This window comes from Hyperolius riggenbachi, chromosome 4 (genome assembly GCF_040937935.1).
Source record: "Hyperolius riggenbachi isolate aHypRig1 chromosome 4, aHypRig1.pri, whole genome shotgun sequence".
Taxonomy (NCBI): domain Eukaryota; kingdom Metazoa; phylum Chordata; class Amphibia; order Anura; family Hyperoliidae; genus Hyperolius; species Hyperolius riggenbachi.
The window spans coordinates 116,753,423-116,772,282 of record NC_090649.1 but is presented as its reverse complement, the minus strand read 5'-3'; the positions used below and the strand labels follow the sequence as shown (position 1 = coordinate 116,772,282).

The 18,860-nt window shown below is 43.5% G+C and overlaps 1 protein-coding gene across 2 annotated transcripts in view; it reads left to right on the top strand.

Annotated features, from left to right (window-relative positions):
* Window positions 1–11,729, top strand: part of LOC137570472 (uncharacterized) — a 63,077-nt gene extending 51,348 nt beyond the window's left edge. For both annotated transcript variants that reach the window (XM_068279141.1, XM_068279140.1), the window contains exons 10-12: window positions 849–1,037; window positions 5,132–5,322; window positions 9,449–11,729. In XM_068279141.1, coding sequence (XP_068135242.1) covers window positions 849–1,037; window positions 5,132–5,322; window positions 9,449–11,385 — 2,317 coding nt within the window. In that variant the 3' untranslated portion in view covers window positions 11,386–11,729. The remainder of the gene's footprint in view (window positions 1–848; window positions 1,038–5,131; window positions 5,323–9,448) is intronic.
* Window positions 11,730–18,860: the final 7,131 nt, after the last annotated feature.

Here is an 18,860-nt window from a genome sequence, read left to right as displayed (position 1 = left end):
AATAGTAGGTCTTAAAAACACATTGGTTGGTTTGAAGCAACAATTGGTTGTAGCTTTATGGGCATTTAAACTTCAAGGCAACGACACATGTTCGTTTCGGGCCCTTGTATAGAATTATATGTGCCCCTCGTCAGGCCGCAATACCCGACCCTGCGTAGCCCAACCAGGGAAAAGAAACCAATCAGGCGGGTTCCCGTTTAGCAGCTTTTCATCACAGCCTCTGGGAGGGTCTAGTGCGTCTGGTGGGTTCAGACGCCCCCCATTTTTTGGCTCTTCGCCTGATTGGTTTCTTTTCCCTGGTTGGGCTACGCAGGGTCGGGTATTGCGGCCTGACGAGGGGCACATATAATTCTATACAAGGGCCCGAAACGAACATGTGTCGTTGCCTTGAAGTTTAAATGCCCATAAAGCTACAACCAATTGTTGCTTCAAACCAACCAATGTGTTTTTAAGACCTACTATTGTGATATTGAAGAACCATTTTTTCTACCTTTTGTACGTGTGTTAATAAAGTTTTTTCAGAGACTTTTTTTGCCTGTTTGAGATTGCATTTTAGTAGATTTAGTCCTTTTTAAAGGTATAAACGAGTATTGAAGGGCAAGGTGGATTGCCCCAAAAAGGACTGTGTTCTTTGAACCTCCACAATATAAAGGATCGTATCCCAGAATTTGTTTTATAAAACACCTTTAGTCTCTATGCAGAAACTTGGGTAACATACCTTGTTGCTTTGGAATGACCAGGATTCCAAGACAGAGAAGAAGTCCTCATATACAGTATGAAGTATGATTGGATCCTTAGTGGATACTGGATAGTGTGTCTTATAATTATGTGTTTCATTCCCTGTTTAGTCTTGCTGGTATTCAGTGCAGGACAGTTAGTGGCTTTTCTAAAGGGACCTCACACAAACCAGGGCAGATCCTATCCGGGGACCCTGACTACACATGGAACATGGTGTACCTAGAGGGAAGATGGCATCTGCTGGACGCCACATGGGGTGCAGGGCATGTCGATGAAAACATAAGCAAGTTCACCTTCCAGTAAGTACCTGAAAATAAGGTTTTACGTTAAAATGATATTTCTTGCTTATGAAGAATAAGAGTGAGGCCGGTTTCACACTGACAATTGGCAGCAGCAGTGCAGCGCTGTGCCGCACCGCACGGCCAAATATAAGACTTCGGGGATTACCGTGTTAGTACACGGTAATCCCCGGCTGACAGCCGGCTACGCAGGAAGTGATGTTCATTTCCTGTGGCCAATGCGATCTCGTGCACAGAAGCATATTGCAAAAAGTACACTTCCGCGCATGCGCGACGCGTAAAATATGCGGCGGGTTTTTATATTGAAATGTGTCGCCATAGACTTATGTGACTTCTGGTCCGTCACAGCTCGTTGTATAACCGCGCGGTCATGTAGGTTTCTCCAAGCACCAGGGATGCCGTGAAAACATCACTTCCATCACTTGCCGTACCGCCCCAGTGTGAAAGTCTCTATAGAGTTTCATTGCCCTGCAGTGGGCTACGGTAAAATTACCACACTGCACCGCCCAGGTGTGAAAGTTATCCAATAAAACTATATTCACTCAATATTAGTGATGAACACAAATTTTGCATAATTATAACTCTAAATTATACAGGGGAATAGAGGCATTTTGTAGCAAAAAAAAAAGAGAGAGAGAGAGAGAGAGAGGAAAAATAAGTCTTTTTAAAAAATCACTGATTTTATTCTCCAGAGTGACATATGATAGTTAAAAATTAAACATAAGTAGATATATATATATATATATATATATATATATATATACATACACAGTGGCTTGCAAAAGTATTCGGCCCCCTTGAAGTTTTCCACATTTTGTCACATTACTGCTACAAACATGAATCAATTTTATTGGAATTCCACGTGAAAGACCAATACAAAGTGGTGTACACGTGAGAAGTGGAACGAAAATCATACATGATTCCAAACATTTTTTACAAATAAATAACTGCAAAGTGGGATGTGCGTAATTATTCAGCCCCCTTTGGTCTGAGTGCAGTCAGTTGCCAGTAGACATTGCCTGATGAGTGCTAATGACTAAATAGAGTGCACCTGTGTGTAATCTAATGTCAGTACAAATACAGCTGCTCTGTGACGGCCTCAGAGGTTGCCTAAGAGAATATTGGGAGCAACAACACCGTGAAGTCCAAAGAACACACCAGACAGGTCAGGGATAAAGTTAATGAGAAATTTAAAGCAGACTTAGGCTACGAAAAGATTTCCAAAGCCTTGAACATCCCACAGAGCACTGTTCAAGCGATCATTCAGAAATGGAAGGCGTATGGCACAACTGTAAACCTACTAAGACAAGGCCATCTACCTAAACTCACAGGCCGAACAAGGAGAGCGCTGATCAGAAATGCAGTCAAGAGGCCCATGGTGACTCTGGACGAGCTGCAGAGATCTACAGTTCAGGTTGGTAAATTTGTCTATAGGACAACCACCGGCGTACCTACCGGGGATGCGACCCCGTCAGCCGCAGGGGGGCCCGGGGCTCTAGGGCCCGCTCACTGTGCACGGGGGAGCGCCACCACCGCCCGCCCGATTCTGGACCCCACACAAGGTGCTCAACTGGCCGCAGCGTCTAATAGACGCTGCGCCAGTTCATTCCACGCAGCCCCGCTCCAGCAGCCTGCATATTCCTCCGGCAGGCAGAGCAGGGCTATGGCAAGATGGCTGCCGTAGAAGCCCTGCACTGGAGACTATTTGTGTCTCCAGTACAGGGCTTCGGCAGCCATCTTGCCGTAGCCCTGCATTCTGCCTGTCAGCGCGGGAGATGTGCTGCAGTGCACAGGAGGATCATCGGGGAGCTGCGCACCAGAGGCCAGGAGAGACTCCTGACAGGTAAGTGAATTGTTTTTCTTTTTACAGGGGCATTTTTTTTTCTGGTAACAGCTGCCCACATTACGATATTCTGGTGTCTGCTGCCCACATTACGATTGTCTAGTGCCTGCTGCCCACATTACGATTTTCTGGTGACTGCTGCCCACATTAGGATTTTCTGGTGACTGCTGCCCACATTAGGATTTTCTGGTGACTGCTGCCCACATTGTGATTTTCTGGTGACTGCTGCCCACATTGCGATTCTCTAGTGCCTGCTGCCCACATTACGATTTTCAGGTGACTGCTGCCCACATTACGATTTTCTGGTGACTGCTGCCCACATTGCGATTTTCTGGTGACTGCTGTCCACATTGCGATTTTCTGGTGAACTCTGCCCACATTACGATTTTCTGATGAACTCTGCCCACATTACAATTTTCTGGCCCACATTACGATTTTCTGGTGAACACTGCCCACGTTACGATTGTCTGGTGAATGCTGTCCACGTTACGATTTTCTGGTGAACGCTGCCCACATTACGATTTTCTGGTGAACTCTGCCCACATTACGATTTTCTGGCCCACATTACAATATTCTGGTGAATGCTACCCACATTACGATTGTCTGGTGAATGCTGTCCACGTTACAATTTTCTGGTGACTGCTGCTCACGTTACGATTTTCTGGTGACTGCTGCCCACATTACGATTTTCTGGTGAACTCTGCCCACATTACGATTTTCTGGTGAACACTGCCCACGTTAAGATTGTCTGGTGAATGCTGTCCACGTTACGATTTTCTGGTGAACGCTGTCCACATTACGATTTTCTGGTGAACTCTGCCCACATTACAATTTTCTGGCCCACCTTATGATTGTCTGGTGAAATGCTGCCCACTTTACAATTAATTTACAGTGAAACGCTGCCCCATTACGATTATTTGGCACCTATGGGGGGGGGGCCCATCCAAATATTCGCAGGGGGGCCCAGTGATTTCTAGTTACGCCCCTGAGGACAACTATTAGTCGTGCACTGCACAAAGTTGACGTTTATGGAAGAGTGGCAAGAAGAAAGCCATTGTTAACAGAAAAGCATAAGAAGTCCAGTTTGCAGTTTGCCACAAGCCATGTGGGGGACACAGCAAGCATGTGGAAGAAGGTGCTCTGGTCAGATGAGACCAAAATGGAACTTTTTGGCCAAAAGGCAAAACACTATGTGTGGCGGAAAACTAACACTGCACTTCACTCTGAGCACATCATCCCCACTGTCAAATATGGTGGTGGCAGCATAATTCTCCGGGGGTGCTTTTCTTCAGCAGGGACAGGGAAGCTGGTCAGAGTTGATGGGAAGATGGATGGAGCCAAATACAGGGCAATCTTGGAAGAAAACCTCTTGGAGTCTGCAAAAGACTTGAGATTGGGCCGGAGGTTCACCTTCCAGCAGGACAATGACCCTAAACATAAAGCCAGGGCAACAATGGAATGGATTAAAACAAAACATATTAATGTGTTGGAATGGCCCAGTCAAAGCCCAGATCTAAATCGAATCGAGAATCTGTGGCAAGATCTGAAAACTGCTGTTCACAAATTCTGTCCATCTAATCTGACTGAGCTGGAGCTGTTTTGCAAAGAAGAATGGGCAAGGATTTCAGTCTCTAGATGTGCAAAGCTGGTAGAAACATACCCTAAAAGACTGGCAGCTGTAATTGCAGCAAAAAAGGTGGTTCTACAAAGTATTGACTCAGGGGCTGAATAATTATGCACACCCCACGTTGCAGTTATTTATTTGTAAAAAATGTTTGGAATCATGTATGATTTTCGATCCACTTCTCACGTGTAAACCACTGTGTGTTGGTCTTTCATGTGGAATTACAATAAAATTGATTCATGTTTGTGGCAGTAATGTGACAAAATGTGGAAAACTTTAAGGGGGCCGAATACTTTTGCAACCCACTGTGTGTGTGTGTGTGTGTGTGTGTGTGTGTGTGTGTGTGTGTGTGTGTATATATATATATATATATATATATATATATATATATATATATATATATATATATATATATATATATATATTCACAGTAGGTTACTTTTAATTATTCATGGGTGCCTCAATTCGATAAAAAAATGACCACTGGGTCTGAGTGTCTGAAACATGACAATCAGCGATCATGCCTCTCAGTGACTCTGTGAATTCAAGTTTCTGATATGGCAGCATAAGTTTGCAATCAGCATTCAATGAGTAGTGAAGTCACTCTTCTCTGTTCCCTCCATCCAGGTACAACGAGTTCTATTTCCTAACCCACCCGGCTCTCTTCATTGGAGAACATTATCCCGAACAACCAGACTGCCAATTACTGGAAACCTCCGTAACTCGGAAACAATTTGAACAGAGTGTGCATCTCAGAAGCCATTTTTATAATTTAGGGCTGATCTCTTCTCAGCCTGAAACAGCTTTTATAGAAACAGGTAACTTGTTTTTGGTAGATTATCAATTCTTTCTAAATTGAAGTGTAGGCCTGTAAACAATATTACCTCTGCTTCCAGAACAATGATAAACTAGATAATATAAGATAAGAGCCACACATTCAGTCCATATAGCAGTGATGTGTCAGCTGTTGTAGGGGAGAAGGGGGCGCACAGGGAAGAGGCAAGGCAGAGAGGCAGAGAGCTTCTCCTGGCCAGCAAAGATAAGATTAGTTGCGTTACAAGAACAGTACAAGCTCGTACCGCTCTTTTATGCTGGGAACACAAGATGCAATTTCCCGTCCGATTGACGGGTAATCTGACGGTTGTATCATGCAAAATCAAGCACCTCATCCCCCCAGAAGATCTGCCAACCTTAGTCCACGCCTTCATCACATCCTGACTGGACTTACTGTAATGCTCTCTACACTGGCCTTCCAAAAAAGGTCTTGCACCGCCTACAGCTGATACAGAATACTGCTGCCAGACTGCTAACCAACCAACCCCGTCGCTGCCACATAACGCCAGTCCTGTACTCCCTTTATTATTATTATTATTATTTAGTATTTATATAGCGCCGACATATTACGCAGCGCTGTACAGTGTATATATATATATCTTGTCACTAACTGTCCCTCAAAGGAGCTCACAATCTAATCCCTACCATTGCCATATGTCTATATTATGTAGTGTAAGTACTGTAGTCTAGGGCCAATTTTTTTAGGGGGAGCCAATTAACTTATCCGTATGTTTATGGAATGTGGGAGGAAACCGGAGTGCCCGGAGGAAACCCACGCAGACACGGAGAGAACATACAAACTCTTTGCAGATAGTGCCCTGGCTGGGATTCGAACCAGGGACCCAGCGCTGCAAGGCGAGAGAGCTAACCACTACACCACCGAGAGTTAACCACTGGCTACCTATAGAATGGAGGGTCCTATTCAAGATCGGCCTACTGACATTTAAATCCCTGAATAATCTAGGCCCGGGATACATGAAAGATATGTTGCAGCTACGTAGCAATCCCCGCATTCTCAGATCCACAGGTTCTAATAATCTAGTCTTACCCTGAGTCCACTTGGAATCTTTTGGTCCCAGAGCCTTCTGTCATGCTGCCCCTACGTTTTGGAACTCCTTACCTCAACCGATCAGGACAGCTCCATCCCTGGACGTGTTTAAATCCAGACTGAAAACCCACCTGTTCAGTTTGGCATTTGCAGAAATATAACTTTTGTTGTGTGAATACTTCATCCTACTAAAATTACTGAATCTGAGAGAGCCTAAGCGCTTTGTGTCCCATGGGAGAAAAGTGCTATAGAAATGTTATTGTATTGTATTGTATTATGTCATGTGCACATGTCCAAACTGCTCCTGATCAATAGGGGGATCGATTTATCACTAACTTCTCAAAATCAATTGCTTTAATGATCAGAAATAGATCGGACAGGTGGAAAATAATTGTCTGATTCCCATCGATTGGACCGGAAGTTGCATCATGTGGTGGCTGCATAGTGTACTGGTTAAAGGGGTTCTTTCGCGAATGAGGAAAAAAAATAAAAAGTGTTTCATGCATAAACTATTAAACATCGTTCTAAAATAGTGTAAATAGTTTTTTCAAAAAATGAATGGTTTCATCAATACAACATGTAATGTAAACAGTGACGTATGAAGGACTGGGAGGCTAATCCATTTGTTAGGGGTGGTTTTTTTTTTTTACTTTCTTTTACAACCATAACTGCTGCCTACATAGTTTTCAGTGGTATAACCCCCTTCTAGCAGGAATCACGTTATAGCCCTAACAGCTGAGCTTGCTGAGCTGCTCATCATGTGTTTACATTGTTGCTAGGCAACCAGACCCCTCTGCAGAGACTCCTTTTGTGAAAAGAGTCATAAGCTGCTGGGAGAATCAGTTCCATCTACACCATATGATTCTTTTGTCAGTTTTGATTCAATTTGATTTGATTCAATCTGACATGTCCGATTCATGATTTGATTCAATTTGAATCGAATTGAATCGAATCATGAATCGGACATGTCAGATTGAATCAAATCATATCAATGAATCGAATCAAATTGAATCAAATCTGACAAAGAATCATATGGTGTAGATGGGACTGATTCTCCCAGCAGCTTATGACTCTTTTCACAAACGAGTCTCTGCATCGGGGTCTGGTTGCCTAGCAACAATGTAAACACATTTTGAGCAGCTCAGCAGAGCTCAGCTATTAGGCTTATAACAGTGAATCCTGTTAGAAGTGGGTTATACCACTGAAAACTACGTAGGCAGCAGTTATGGTTGTGAAAAGACAGTAAAAAAAAAACCACCCCTAACAAATGGATTAGCCTCCCAGCCGTCATCCATCACTATTTACAATACATGTTGTATTGGTGAAACCATTCATTTTTAAAAAAAACTTTTTAACACTATTTTAGAAGGATGTTTAATAGTTTATGCATAAACCACTTTTTATTTTTTCCTCATTCGCGAAAGAACCCCTTTAAAGAGGAACTCCAGTAAACATTTTACTGTGGGCAGGTGATGTAGCTGCTGCATGGATTTTGGCAGTTGGAAACAGCTGTAAACAGCTATTTCTCACAATGCAGCAAGGTTCCCAGACAGGAAACTGCCAAAAGTTCGAACTTTTCTTGTGGGAGGGGTTACTTGTGGGAGGGGTTTCACCACAATATCAGTCATACAGCGCCCCCTGATGGTCTGTTTGTGAAAAGGAATAGATTTCTCATGTAAAAGGGGGTATCAGCTACTGATTGGGATAAAGTTCAATTTTGGTCGGAGTTTCTCTTTAAGAGCTCTGCATCTGACACAGGTAACCAGGGTTTGTATCTCTGGTCTTCTTGGTCGGTAATCCAGCACCTATTCAGTAGGAGACCTTGGGCAAGACTCCATAACACTGCTACTGCCTACTGAGCGTTCCCTAGTGCCTGCAGCTCTGGCGCTTTGAGTCCACCAGGAGAAAACTGCAATATAAATGTTCTGTGTCATCTTCCCAGAATTAAGTATTGAGATGGTTTGAAGTAATATTTTATGAACCTAATAGTAGGTACTAAAATGTAAACGTTTGGAGAGTTTACTCCCACTTTATAGCCAATGGGAACTGCTTTGAAAAAAACAAAAGGCAAATAATTACCTAAGGAGAGGGAAGGCTCTGGGTCCTGTAGCACCTTACTTCTCCTCTCCCAGTGCTCTGGTTTAGGCGGCAGCTTCTCTGTTCAAATCCCCTGCTGAGGGGAACTTCGGAGGTCTTCGGGACCCGAGTCCTCCCGAAGACAGGCGGCTCCATACTGCACACGTGCGATCACGCGAGAGAGGGCGCTCGCGCGTGCGCAGTATGGAACTGCCCGTCTTTGGGAGCACTTAGGCTCCCGAAGACTTCGAAGTCTTCCTCTCAGCAGCGGAGATAGCAGTATTTGACCGAATTGGTCGATTGCTGCTACGGGTGAGCCAGCGCTGTAACGGGCAATGGGAGATGAGAGAGAAGGCTCATTAGGACCCAGAGGCTTCCCTCTCCTTAGGTAAATATCTGCCTTTTGTTTTTTTCAAGCGGTTCCCAATGACTTTAAAGGACCACTGTTACTTACAGTAAATATCTGACGGATCTGGCTAATCCATCTGCTCATGGGGGATTCTCAGTGTTTCTTTTATGCCTTCCAAAAACACTGGAAGGGATTTGCAGCTTTGGAGAAACTGTTTTAGTAAATACCTGTAGAGAACTTCTGTCTGGTGCAAGTAGTAAGACATGAGCATACGGGTAAAGTTCAAGACCTAAGCTAGCTTGCTGTATGAGAGAAACTGGTCAGGTGGCACTAAAAGGCATTGACCTGGAGAGGAACCTTGAAGATAAGCAGAACATTGAGGAGTAAGACTATGAACATTGCCAAAAAAATAGTAATTAGCAAAGGAGATAAATCCACGTTTCATATCTGCACTAGAGCATTTTCTTTTCCTCCATTGATTGATAGGTCTTTGATTTTTGGCAGTTTTTTTTTTTAGAGGCAGACTGTTCTTGATTGTCAAAATAATATACCGGTACTATTGATATATATTTTTTGGTTTTGCATCTGTGAAATTAATTTATTCATTGAACAATCTATTCATGTTTCCCCTATCCAGATAAAGGCAAAGTGTCCATTGTCCTTGAAAGCCAGAAGAACATGTTGTACATCTTCAGCTTGAATGAAGCAGAAGATCCAGGCATACTGAGCTTAACAGAGCATACAGCCAAATTTGATATTTATCCTCCAAAGACTGGCCAACAGAATATACAAATTTATTGCAAGAGTCCAAGTTTAGCAGAAGTGTATCAGCTGGTGGCAGACTATAGAATAGACTGCAAAACCGTCAACACCAAGATGAAGATTCCCAAGTGTCTTCATAACCCGGCTGGTCCAAACTGGTTGTCAGAAAAGTCTGGGCTTTTTCATCCCTCACACAAAGATCCCGTCATTTACACAGAAGATGGATGCTGCACTATAAGCTTTTCCACAACCAAGGAGCTCAGTCTCACAGCCAACCTCAGATCTGATGAAGTAAAGTCCATTCCGAACTATATACTGCAGACAGTGCGAGAGAAAAAGGTTGAGTTTAGCGTTCACCTCCCACAGGCCGGAGTTTATGTTCTCCAGATATTTGAAAGCACTTCTGGGTACATCTGTAACTATTTAGTAATATGCCAAAATGCCAAGGTGAAATGGCCACCTTTCCCTGAAGCACTTCATAACCCTGTAGGCCCTAATCCAGAGACTGAGAAGGCTGGCCTTCTTCATCCATCACACCTGGATCCCATCATTCATGTCGATAATGGATGTTGCACTATAAGTTTTCAAATCAATAAAGAGATTAAACTTAGTGGTAGTTTGAAGTCTGAAAAAATTCAAACAGTAGCAAACCACATTCTACAGAGAACAGCAATGGATCAAGTAGAGTTTAACATCCGCCTTCCACAACATGGTTCTTATGTCTTTCAGATTTTCTGTGAAAACAAAGGTTTACTCTGCAATTATCTCATGCAGTGCTCCAACTCCAATGTAAAATGGCCACCGTTTCCCAGCATGCTTCACAACCCAGTAGGTCCTCACCCAGATACAAAGATAGCTGGACTTCACCAACCCTCACATCCAGACCCCATAATCAATACTGAGGATGGACAATTCACCATAAACTTCACTACCGACCGAATATTAAATCTTACCATCAGCTTGAAATCTGATGATGTCCAAATTCCACCGAATGCCATGTATATTCTTCAAAGTGTCCAGAAGCAAAAGCTAGAATTAAGTGGACGCCTCCCCGGTGCTGGCTCATATGTTTTAAAGATATTTGACACTATTGCTGGTTATATCTGCAACTATTTAGTCACATGTTCAAATCCAAAAGTAAAATGGCCTCCATTCCCTTCCAGCCTTCATAATCCTGTGGGCCCTAACCCAGAGACGGAAAAGGCCGGCCTTATCCAGCCTTCCCATTGGGGCCCTATTATTGATGCAGAAGATGGATGTTTTACTGTGAGTTTTGCACTATTGCGGGATTTAAGCATTTTTTCCTCCTTGCATTCCAGTGTTGTACAAATGACACCGGAGATGGAACGCAGACACGTATTCCAAATACAGACATCAAGCAATGTGCAAATTAAGGTCCGCCTCCCTCAGGCAGGAACGTATGTTTTACATATAAACATTAAACCTAGGAACAGTAATGTGTACAACCACCAGTGTAATTACCTCATCACTTGTACCAATGCTGCTGTGAAATGGCCAGTGTTTCCTCTAGCATACACTGACTGGGCCGAAACCTATGAACTGCAAGAACCTCTAGAGGGCATCCTTCCTGAGGACAGTGATGTTTTCTTCAAGCTGCGGATTCCAGATGTATCTGGAGTGAGAGTCAAAGGAAAGAGCTTGTTCCCTCTGAGCCTCAGTGATGAAGGTTTCTGGGAAGGGAAAGGAAATACAGCCAACTGTAGATACATGTATGTCACTATTAGCTCTAAAGAAGATCCAGAGACCTGGATATATACTCTTCAGTATCGTGTAGGAGAAAGCACTCCATAGACTGCACAATGCACAAACTGTTTTACAGCATTCCTACTGCCTTATTTATAAAGGGGCTAATTTATAAAGAGTAGCGATCTGAATCAGATAGCCATGTTTTTGTTCTTCCTTTTTAACTATTTAATGGACACTTTTAGAGCTCCATGTTTATTCACGGGTGATCATATTTCACTCACCAGCAATCAGTTCTTTATCGCCAGTACTGTAATTCATCAATATGATGATCTACAGCTCCATTGACTTGAATGGAGTAGCAGATCTCCAACTATGTTGGAAGAAGTAATAGTATGCAGCCATTGTCCTGCCCTGCGGTCATTGTCCTGCCCTGCGGTCATGTACCTCCGTTTCTTGAAGTAATAGCAAGAGAACAAAATAGAGAACTGGGCACCAGCCAGCAGGAAATGCTGCACACAACACCTTTAATACATCCCCAAGGTTCCTGACAGATTATTGCAAAAGCCTGACAGCCGTTTCACAGATAGAACTGCTTCTTCAGAGGCAACAATAGCACGCAAAAGTGGCAAAACACATGATTAAATACATTTTCAGATAAGGAATGGTAGGCTTACCGCACTTCCTGAACGCCCCACCGCCGAGCGCGCGCCCAATGACGAGCGCCGCCCCGAGCCGCCGATTCGCAGGCAGACAGTGACGTCACCCTTTCGGGAGCGTCTAACAGGACATGCCTGATTGGTCTGTGGAGATTCCTGACGTCTCACTTTCGGGAGCGTCTAGTAGACGGAGCCTCATTGGTCCTCAGAGGGTCAGGTGACTCCGCCTCTAATTCCCCATTTCCATCTTGCGCAGCGGTATCGATGGGGAGTATGGGCTGGCGTCTAGTCGTCCAGTCCTGAAGCGCGGCGTGCCTGCAGAAGATAAACACAACAGAACAAAACAAAGCACCGGTTAAAAACATTATAGCGAAGCAGATATATAACATTTGGATATAAAAACACCTAAAGGGAGAAAAACATTTTGCATAGAGAAAGCCAGATATGTGGACAACCCACCTCAATTACATCAAAATGCCTGGAGGTTGGAATTTGAATTTTAAATCATCAATATTAAAATTATCAATATTAAAGAACCCCTCCAGACCTTCTATCCCAGAGAGAAAGACCTCCTATTGTCAGGTACAAAGGTAAATAAGGGGAAACCCCCACTATTAACCAACTCAGGAAACTCTGAGAATACGTCCCAACCAGGGTCCCAACCTTTAGGTAGGGCAAGGCCTCTGAAGAAGCCTCTGAAGAAGCAGTTCTATCTGTGAAACGGCTGTCAGGCTTTTGCAATAATCTGTCAGGAACCTTGGGGATGTATTAAAGGTGTTGTGTGCAGCATTTCCTGCTGGCTGGTGCCCGGTTCTCTATTTTGTTTTCTTGCTATTACATTATATGCTGAATGATCCGGAGGCACAGCTTATAACTCCTGCTTCCCACCAGGGTATCTAGTGCCACTCTACGTGTCTACTCTCTACTGTGTTATTGTTTCTTAAAGGGGTGATCTCCAGAAACAGAGTGAACAGGGTGTTTTAGAGAAGAAATAAAATATTACTGTTCTCCAGTCTGCTCTACTGAAGCCCATAGCGTTGAGTGTTGTTGTTCCTTATTCGAACACCCGGCTGATGCCAAACAGAGCAGTTCAGCACCATTAGAAGCAGAGACGGTTACGGGGGTTGCGTTCCACGTCGCTCTTCATGTGGCTCTGATGCTTCCGCGGCTTCGAAGCGTCATCTTCCGGCTTGGAAGTAGGAAGCATCAAAGTCACATGACACTCAACGTGGAACACAAGCCCATGATTCTCTCTCCGTTCCTGTTGGTGCTGAGCTGCTCTGTATGGCATTATCTGGATTTCTGATTAAGGAATCTCGATTCAAACAACCACACTAACAGCATTTTCCACTTTTAAAAAGTGGTGATTAGGCAGATAGCCACTTTATAAATATGTCCATTGGTCTTTATTGATACAGAGGGTTGATGAGATGGAAATAATTCTGCCCTACATGCAAATGTAATGCAGATGGGGGTTGATGCAGAAAAGGCTGATAACATTGCACACACCGCGGCAATGTTACCGGCCTGTACTGAACCTAGTAATGCTCGTTGCGGCGATAGCTTTACCATAGCAATGTGCATAAACAGTGTACGCATGGTATGGGAGTAGCATAGCATGTGCTACTCCATTGCCGTACTGCGCGTATACTTTTTATGCCTGTTGCTATGGTGTCATTCTCACGCTATTGGCGCAACGAGTGTTACTAGGTTCAGTACAGGCCGGTAACAGTGCCGTGCGGTGTGCAATGTTGTCGTCCTTTTCTGCATCAACCCCCATTGGATGCAGCTTGAAATTGAGCCAATCACCTTCAGTTATTGCCATCAAGAGTGCATTCGACCTGCATTCCGTCCTAATTATTGGCATCCCACCGACCATCTCTATATATTGCTGATAATTTTTGGCACTGGCAACCATGGTAAACTGATGCTCACTTATAAAAGTGCAGATTACTATCTCTATAAATAGGCCCCTACGTCAAAGTGTTATTTTTCCTTACAACTTTTATAAGTACTTCTTACATTTACATGACAGTCATTTGCTTTGTATATTTTATTGTGATGAATAATGATCTGCCATTTTTCCCAAACGAGCAGTTACTGGTATTTGTGCTGCATAATAAAATAATTGCGATTTTTTGACACAGTTCAAACAGAACATTAATTAACAAAAACGTAAGAAATGTTCTGTGCTATATCCACAGTGCTATGAAAAAGTATTTGACCCTCGCATGATGTCTTGTTTTTTTGCATGTTGGGTACACTTAGAATGTTTGGTATCATCAAATTTAAATCATAGAAAAAGAGAATCCGAGTAAACGCAAAACAGTTAAAGGAATACTTAAGTCACTTAAAAAAATGACTTTTACTCACCTGGGGCTCCCCTCAGCCCCCTGCAGCTGAACGGTGCCCTCGCCGTGTCCCCGTGTCCCTCCGATGCGCCTGGTCTCGCCGGCGGCCACTTCCAGTTTGGCCGTCACCAGCCGACAGGCTGTGAACGCGGCTGATTATCCGCGTCCCCGGACGCAATAGCGCCTTCTACAATGCTATTGCGTCCGGGGACGCGGATAATCAGCCGCGTTCACAGCCTGTCGGCCGGTGACGGCCTAACCGGAAGTGGCCGCCAGCGAGACCAGGCGCATCGGAGGGACACGGCGAGGGCACCGTTCAGCTGCAGGGGGCTGAGGGGAGCCCCAGGTGAGTAAAAGTCATTTTTTTTAAATGACTTAAGTATTCCTTTAAGTCATTTTTTTTCATTAATAAATAAAATCATGACTTAAAAATTGCATTTTTACTGTTTTCTTGGGTTATCCTAGTATAATGTTGAAATATGTGTGATGAGCCAAAACATTTAAGTGTGACAACAATGCTGAAAAATAAAAGATCAGAAAGGGGTAAAATACTTTTTCATAGCACAGTAGGAACTGATCAGATATTTAAAATTATATTACAGCCTGTAGTAGAAAAAAATGTATCTGGATGTTCACCACCATCAACTGACAACACAGACAATTCTCTCTATTTTGCATTCCTCCAAAACAAAGTGTAAGTGACACGTTTTCCTCTAAATTGTCACAGAAAAAATGTCGGTTTTGGAAAAACGTTAGTAGCATTATATTGGTTTCATACACGTGAACTGAAGAACTCAACCGAATTCCTTCTAAAGTAACAGAATGAGATGAAACTGAGAACCTTTAGAGCAGGAGTCAGGAACTTTTTTGTCTGAGAGAGCCATAAACTCCACATATTTTAAAATGTAATTCCGTGAGAGCCATAAAATATGTTTCAGACTGGGACAGTAGGGCTCACGTCCCTGTTGCCATGGTGATGTGTATACAGTTGATCCACCGGGCAGCGGAAGTGTCAGACACGTCTTCAGCTTCTCTTGGGTTTCAGCAAAATCAGCAATTTCCCTGAGAGCCATACAGGAGAAATACCGACTAACAGCTTGTACAATTAGCTAGCTGCCTTGGGGGTTGATTCGCTTTGTAGGACGAGATCCCTGCACTTTGGCCCAATAGGCTGCCTGTCAAGTGAAAGGCAGCCTATTGGGCCAATCAAAGTGCTGGGCTCTTGTTCTACAAAGTCACTGGACCTGACTGGGTCCAGAGTGAAAAAATTGGAGCAGCCATTCATTTTGGGGTAGCGCAAGTAACTACAGCAGTAGTGTGCACTACTTTGAAAATTTTACTTGTGCTGCCACACTAAGCTGCGCTGCTTGAGCAGTGTAACTTAGTGAATCAACCCCTACTGATTTGTCTGTGAGCCAGATGTAGCCATCAAAAGAGCCACATCTGGCTCCCGAGCCATAGGTTCCCTACCCCTGCTTTAGAGGGTTCTTAAGGCCCTTTAATCTCCTTGCCGGTTATCCCGAGCTCAGCTCGGGGTAACCTGCGCAAGGAGGATTTCTCAGGCCCCGCTGGGCTGATTTGCATAATTTTTTTTCCCTACACGCAGCTAGCACTTTGCTAGCTGCGTGTGGTACGCGATCGCCGCCTCTATCCGCCGATTTGCCGCTACCCGCCAAGCCGCCCCCCCAGACCCCTGCGCAGCCTGGCCAATCAGTGCCAGGCAGCGCTTAGGGGTGGATCGGGATTCCCTCTGACGTCCCAACGTCAGAACGGGATTTCCTGCTTACTCTGATCGCCGGAGGCGATCGGAGTGGGTAGGGGGATGCCGCCGCTCAGTGGCATGATTTGAAAAAAAAAATAAATAAAAAAAAAAAGTGTTGCGCTGCCTCCTTGCCGGCGGGAATTGAACTGGCAAGGAGGTTAATGATACATTTTGTACTCCCTTATCTAGGCCATTATGATCAGTAGAATTATATTGGTTCTTCTGTACCTTCAGAACCCTGCTAGCAAATATTAAAATTAAAGTGTTCCTAAAGTGAATTTTAAATTGTTAAATTAAATATGGCCTTAGAGAGCTTATTAAAAGCTCTCTTAAATCATCTTACATTTGTATCTCCATTTTTGCTTGGAGTCCACTGTGAAAATCAGCAATGTAAATATTTTATTTACCTCCAAAATAGAGGTGTCAAACTCAAGTACAAAGTGGGCCGAAATTAAACACCTGGGCTAAGTTGCAGGCCAACCCCAACGTCTAGTGGCCACTTCTCTCCCTAATAAAGTTCCCTGGTGTCTAATTGCCCCCTCCCTACCCTATACAGTTCCCTGGTGTCTAGCGAGCCCACTCCCTATCTTATACAGTTCCCTGGTATCTGCTCCCATCCCTCACTCCACCATGTGGCTTCCCTGGTGATCTAGAGTGGGCCAAACATAATGCAAAGTTAGGAAACCACTTGAGGGCCAACTTAGATGAGTCTGCGGGACAGATTTGGCCCACGGGCCAGAGTATGATATGTATGCTCTAGAACATTCACAGTCTGGTGGAGTCAAGAATACTTACCTTTTCTGGAACTTTACTATCAATTGATTGAAAAAAATGGGCTTGTTTGTTTTTTTAAAGTATTCAGAAACAAGAATGCAAAATTAGGAATGAAAATGTTGTTTGATGAAAATGCCATTAACTAAAATGGTTGTCTGAAAAATAGAGATTTTACACTTTGCAAGCTGTTTCTATAATTCCTGTCAGCTCTGACAGGAAAGATTTCAGAGGAAAGATTACTTCGTACCATCCTAAGCCAGGCAAGTTTATAAAGCGGGGCAAATAATATTAAAGGCTAGCGTTAAAGTATGTAACATAGTCAACAGCTCAACAAGTAACATTTCCAGTATAAATTAGAAATAAATGAGAAACCTGGAAAACGAAATAGGAAGAGGCTTTGTACACTTTATGCTTTATTGTAGAAACTAACGGCAAAGCTATTGTAATTACTTTGTGAACAGGACTCTGCTGCCATCGTGTGGCTAAGAATGATAATTTCACATTATTGGGATTGTGAAAAAAGGAGGATATGATTCACAAAAGTTCATGATCTTACTGAGGGCTTGTTCACACTAAGGGCGTTTTTTTTTTTTAAGCACCGGCGATTTTCAAAATCGCCATAAAAGTGCTTATGCAATGATTCCCTATGAGAGTGTTCACATCCGAGCTCTTCGTTTTTCCGATCTGCTCAGCAAAGTGCTGCCTCTACCATTTTTGGGGCGATTTGTCTTAATGGAAGGTATAGGGAAATCGCAAAGCGCTTTGTATAGCGATATCCCCAGCGCTTTCATGAATAAATATATAGTATTTATTCATTTCCGGGTGAGAGAGTTCACTTTCTGACTGATGTCAGGAAGTGAAAAATCGCAATCTATCTGCAAAAGCGCTAACAAAAGCATTTTATACAAAATCAAAGCGCTCAGGTAAGCGCCGAGAGGAGGTAAAATGCCCCCAAAAAATCGAAAATCACTGGCGTCTTCGATTTTAGATGTGAACAAAGCCTTACTGATGTGTTATTTTCCCCTCTCCTCTCATGAACACGTCTCCCTCTCTCTGCCCTATTCCCAGTAATCTCCTGCAGATCCTTTCTTGCTTTGTTCCAATCACATCATCTTTTAAGCGCAATTTTGCTCCCGCATCCTCCCCTCTCCCCATCCATTGTTTTACTCTGCTGCTCCTACATTATCAGATAAATGCTCCACATGGCATGTGTCCTCTGCAACTTCCTCTTTCATACTGTGTGTCATCTGCTGTGTGTCATCTGCTGATTTAATCCCATTTGTCCTATGCCATACCTCCCAACTTTTTGAGATAAGAAAGAGGGACACTTAAGCCACGCCCCTGCCACAACCCTGATCATGCCCCTGCCACACCCCTGGCCACGCCCCCGACACACCCCTAACCATAAATACTATAAAGATTTCATAGGAAAAATATGTTGTTTTATAATTCAAACCACACATGGTCCTTTCTATCCTGCTTCATTTTCCTTCATATTACCATTTTAAAATAAGAAATATGTCAATTTAAAGGGTGGGAATAAAGTTTACAGCAAGTTAAATACATTTTTCAGTAGAAATATATATATATATTTACATAGAAAGAGGGACAAAGTCCTGAAAGAGGGACACATGAGGAGGAAAGAGGGACAGGGGCACAGGGGCCCCAAAGAGAGACTGTCCCTCCAAAAGAGGGGACAGTTGGGAGCTATGCTATGCTTCTCCACACCACTTGTTATACCTTACTGTTCCCTCTTCCACCCTGTGTGTCCTCTGCTGCTCCACCTTTAACCTGGTGTGCCACTTACTGCTCTTTTTTATCCTGTGTGTCACTTACGCGTGTATCAAAAAAGGGCGCCTGGAAAAAAAGGGCGCGGGATATAGCCGAAATTTTAAGTTTTAATGCAAAACCATATTTTTCTTTTAAAGGGTTGTAAACGAAAATTTAGTGCTAAATAGGTTAAATAAACGGAAATTAAATGGCAAAATACCGTCTATAACAACAAACGAATTCTGAAAAGAAACGTCAAATATCGTC